Source organism: Emydura macquarii, unplaced genomic scaffold, assembly GCF_026122565.2.
Source record: "Emydura macquarii macquarii isolate MOO-44397 ecotype Brisbane River unplaced genomic scaffold, CSIRO-AGI_Emac_v2 contig_2897, whole genome shotgun sequence".
Taxonomy (NCBI): domain Eukaryota; kingdom Metazoa; phylum Chordata; order Testudines; family Chelidae; genus Emydura; species Emydura macquarii.
This window is the reverse complement of record NW_027133034.1, coordinates 16,334,090-16,337,653: the sequence shown is the minus strand read 5'-3', so window position 1 is coordinate 16,337,653 and position 3,564 is coordinate 16,334,090. Positions and strand designations below refer to the sequence as shown.

Sequence of the window (3,564 nt, the reverse complement as noted above, 5' to 3'; positions counted from 1 at the left end):
GTGTATGGTTAGCACATGGTGTTACTAAGAGCAGAGTTAAGGTTGTTTGGGTACCCATAATGGTGCATTTTACCATGTTCGGATTTCTTTTCAATTAAACGTTAACACTGAATATCTTGTGGTTATAACACTTGTTCTGAGGAGAATTTGAACATTGCTGTAATACATTTTATTTTAAATGATGATATGTACTTTTAATCTTAACTCCCCTTTTAAAAAGTTTTGTCTGTGGATTAAGATTACATTTAATTTAGATTAAATTAAATTGGATCACACATACATTAATTGAGATTACAATTAAATTAAATTAAAATGAGACTGAATTATGTTCAAATGAGATTAAATTAAAATTAGTTTAGATTGAAAATTTAGGTTTGATTGCATTCAAATAACAAGAATAAATTAAATTTCAATTAGATTCAGGTAAATTTGAATTATATTCACGTTAGATTAAGATTAAAAATTTTTAGTTTAGATTAGATGAAATTTATTTTTATCTTAGTTTAAATTAAATTTAAATTAAACTACATTTAAACTAATGTAATGGATTCTATTTTGATTAAATAGAGATTAGATGAGTTTTTATGAGATGCTTAGGTTGCAAGCACTTAAAAGGGAAAAGTTTAGTTGGGTATAAAAATTTCTCACTCTTCAACCCAGTTCTACAACCACAACCATTGCGTCTAGCCTTCTCCCTCATGTCAGAGCTCAGGTGGGTGGGGCAAGTGATGACATCATAAACAACTGATGAGTTTACAATGGCTGGCTCAGGCTGAATGCCGTCTTTGACTCAGACTATCTGACCTCCTCCCAGGAGAAACACGCAAAAAACAGACAAAGGGCCAGGAATATCTACCCACTCAGGTTAGCCCAGCCTCTGGATAAGGAGTCGATATTAGAGGGAAAAGGGATAGATTCTGATTTTAGTAATCCCCTGGAATAAACCCAGAGATACCCCACTACATTCAGTAAATTCCTTCATGATTTCAGTTGAGTGCCTCTGGATTTACCCAGGTGAGCAATCTGGTTCTTCCTCTAGAGTTCCAGAAGCATTGCGAGTACTTTACAAACCCTAACAGCCCAGAAGAAACTTGAATGACAGAACCAGTGGGTGAAGGGACGTTGGTGTAGATGGAGCATGCTGGACATTTCCTAAAGGGGGTTAGACATGAAATCTCTTTTCAAAATTAACAGAATTTCAACTCCATTATACTTTTTTTTTTTTTTAAATCCTGGCATGGTTCATACATTTTCTCGCTCAAGCCTAAATACAAGAGCTATATTTGGGAAGTTAGTGAGAGGGTGGATTTGATTGATCTGGGTTTGACTCTAAGCTCAGCCAAAGATTTAAATGAGGATTTTCAGATCTGCGTAAAGGGATTTTGGACTTAAACCAGTTTCTATTTAATTTTAAGGGAATTGGATGTCCTAATCCCTTAGGCAATTTTCAAAATCTCAGACTTCATTTCTCCATACCTTAGTTTCCCAACTGTACAATGGGACTAAGTCCCTTGCCTAAAATGGGTCTAAATTCCAGAATGTGGTAAGGTTCAGATACTATGGTAATAGAGGCCTAAATAGATACCTGTGGTCTGACCTCCCAACTTCATTCATGAGGAGAGAAAGCAGACCATGCAGGAATCCATAGGTGGAATCCCAAGGTTTGTGTGATGCCAGAGCTCTGACTATGGTTGTGGCTTCCAAAGCTGTCCAGAGGATTCAAATGCCTCATTACTATACATTTTAATAGACTAAGACTGACACACTCCCCCAAAGTTCCAGCTCTCCAGAAATAACCTCTACCCAGTTTCCATCTCTCCCCAGACAACCCACTCCTAAATTCCAGTTGTTCTTGTGCAAATATCATGACACCCTCCCCCCCCCCCAGCAACATAGTCCCAGAGTGAAGGGCTTGTAGTGGTGATGTCTTGTTCTGGTGGTGGGGAGGCTCATCCTAACAGTCTCCCTCTTGCCCCAGCCAGAGGATGTCAGAGTTGGAGAAAGCCTTCCATAAATTTGCCGTGTACGGTGACACGGCTGCCACTGGCAACGATATGACGGGCAAGAACTTCTCCAAGATGTTGAAGGACTGTGGCGTGATGGATGGGAAGGCCGTGACCAGCACCGATGTTGATATTGTGTTCAACAAAGTCAAGTGAGTGAGGAATGGAGAAGAGATGGGAGAAACAGTGGTGGGACGGGGACAAGGAAGAGGGAAGACGATCTGGTCCCCCAGTGTGATGAGTGCAGTGGGGATGTTCTGGCCCTTTGGTGCCACTGTAGCCCCCCCCCCACTGACCCAGTGGTAACTTCCCATGTCTGCTGTCCCCCTCTGACTGCAGAACCAAAGGCGCTCGCACCATCACATTTGCTGAGTTCCAGCAGGCCATAAAGGAACTGTGCGGCAAGCGCTTCAAGGGCAAGTCTCCTGAGGAGGCACTGCAGGCTGTGAATGCACTGATGGAGGGCAAGGAGCCAGCCAACGTGGGTGTAACGGTGAGTACAACTCTCCTTAAGGTGTCCCAAGCCCTGCCCCCCTCACTTCCTTGCCACAGCACCAGATCTCCCTGCCCTCTGTACAGCCCCCAGTTGGGGCAGGAATGAGCCCAGTGTGAGCCCCTTCTTCCCTCCCACCTGCCCAAGAGCCCACTTTACTCAGTGAAAGAAGGAGCATAATGTGAAGCATCCCACCATAGACAGCTCACATCCCACTCAGGACAGGAACTAACCGAACATGAGCCTCATGGCCATATTACATCCTCCTTGAGCCCAGTACGACCTCCACCTTACACAGGCCCCAGCCTTTGGGATAAGCATGAAAGCTATTGTGAGCCCGGCCCTGAATTCTGCTGACTTCTGCTGGGCCTTCTCGTTTACAGAAAACCACCACGGCTGGTGGGGTTGATAGACTGACAGACACCAGCAAATACACAGGCTCCCACAAGGAACGGTTTGATGAGAGCGGCAAGGGGAAGGGGCTGGCTGGCCGTGAAGACGTGACAGATAGCAGTGGCTATGTTGGGGCCTACAAGGGAGCTGGCACCTATGACAAGGCACACTAGAGCTGGCACTGCACCTTAGGGAGCCCTGTAGCCTGGGAGGGAGGCCATTAAACAGCTCATGCTCATTGCATATTGGCCTCTTTGTGTGTCTGTGAGAGAGAGAGAGCATGTGTGTTTGACTCCCAGAGCTAGGATTGCAAGGAGAAGGACAGCTGGGAAATAACTGGATGTGGAACTGGAGGATTTCCATCCAAATATGAACAGGACTGGGTCAGCTTAATGATGTTATGTCTCCTGTCTGGCAGAATCCCGGGATCTATTTTCAGGATCATATTTATTAACACTCCCTCCACGTATGGAGATAAAGAGGAGCAGGAATGCAGCCAGCTCTCGTTTGTAACACTGTAACTCTTGTGTAACAATGCAGAAAGTGGCAGAAAGCCACTGGGAGAAGGTGCTGAGCTGGGTTGTCAGAACAGATGGTACTGGTCATAGATGGGAGGGATGGCTATGGCTGAGTTTTTCAGAGCATTAGCAGTATAGGGCTTATGAAACATGGATG

At 44.4% G+C, this 3,564-nt stretch overlaps 1 protein-coding gene across 1 annotated transcript; it reads left to right on the top strand.

The window, feature by feature from the left end:
* Window positions 1-851: 851 nt before the first annotated feature.
* On the top strand, window positions 852-3,112 carry LOC137166886 (tubulin polymerization-promoting protein family member 2-like). Its single transcript, XM_067568782.1, has 4 exons — window positions 852-864; window positions 1,979-2,155; window positions 2,343-2,496; window positions 2,880-3,112. Exons 2-4 carry the CDS (start codon window positions 1,986-1,988, stop codon window positions 3,060-3,062), a joined length of 507 nt encoding a protein of 168 aa, XP_067424883.1. The 5' UTR covers window positions 852-864; window positions 1,979-1,985; the 3' UTR covers window positions 3,063-3,112.
* Window positions 3,113-3,564: the final 452 nt, after the last annotated feature.

Excerpts from the sequence above, each read along its gene's own strand:
- LOC137166886 (XM_067568782.1), top strand. The coding sequence starts at position 1,986 with ATGTCAGAGTTGGAGAAAGCCTTCCATAAATTTGCCGTGTACGGTGAC. Across the intron at positions 2,156-2,342 it reads ATTGTGTTCAACAAAGTCAA|AACCAAAGGCGCTCGCACCA; the intron begins GTGAGTGAGGAA and ends CTCTGACTGCAG. Across the intron at positions 2,497-2,879 it reads CAGCCAACGTGGGTGTAACG|AAAACCACCACGGCTGGTGG; the intron begins GTGAGTACAACT and ends TCTCGTTTACAG.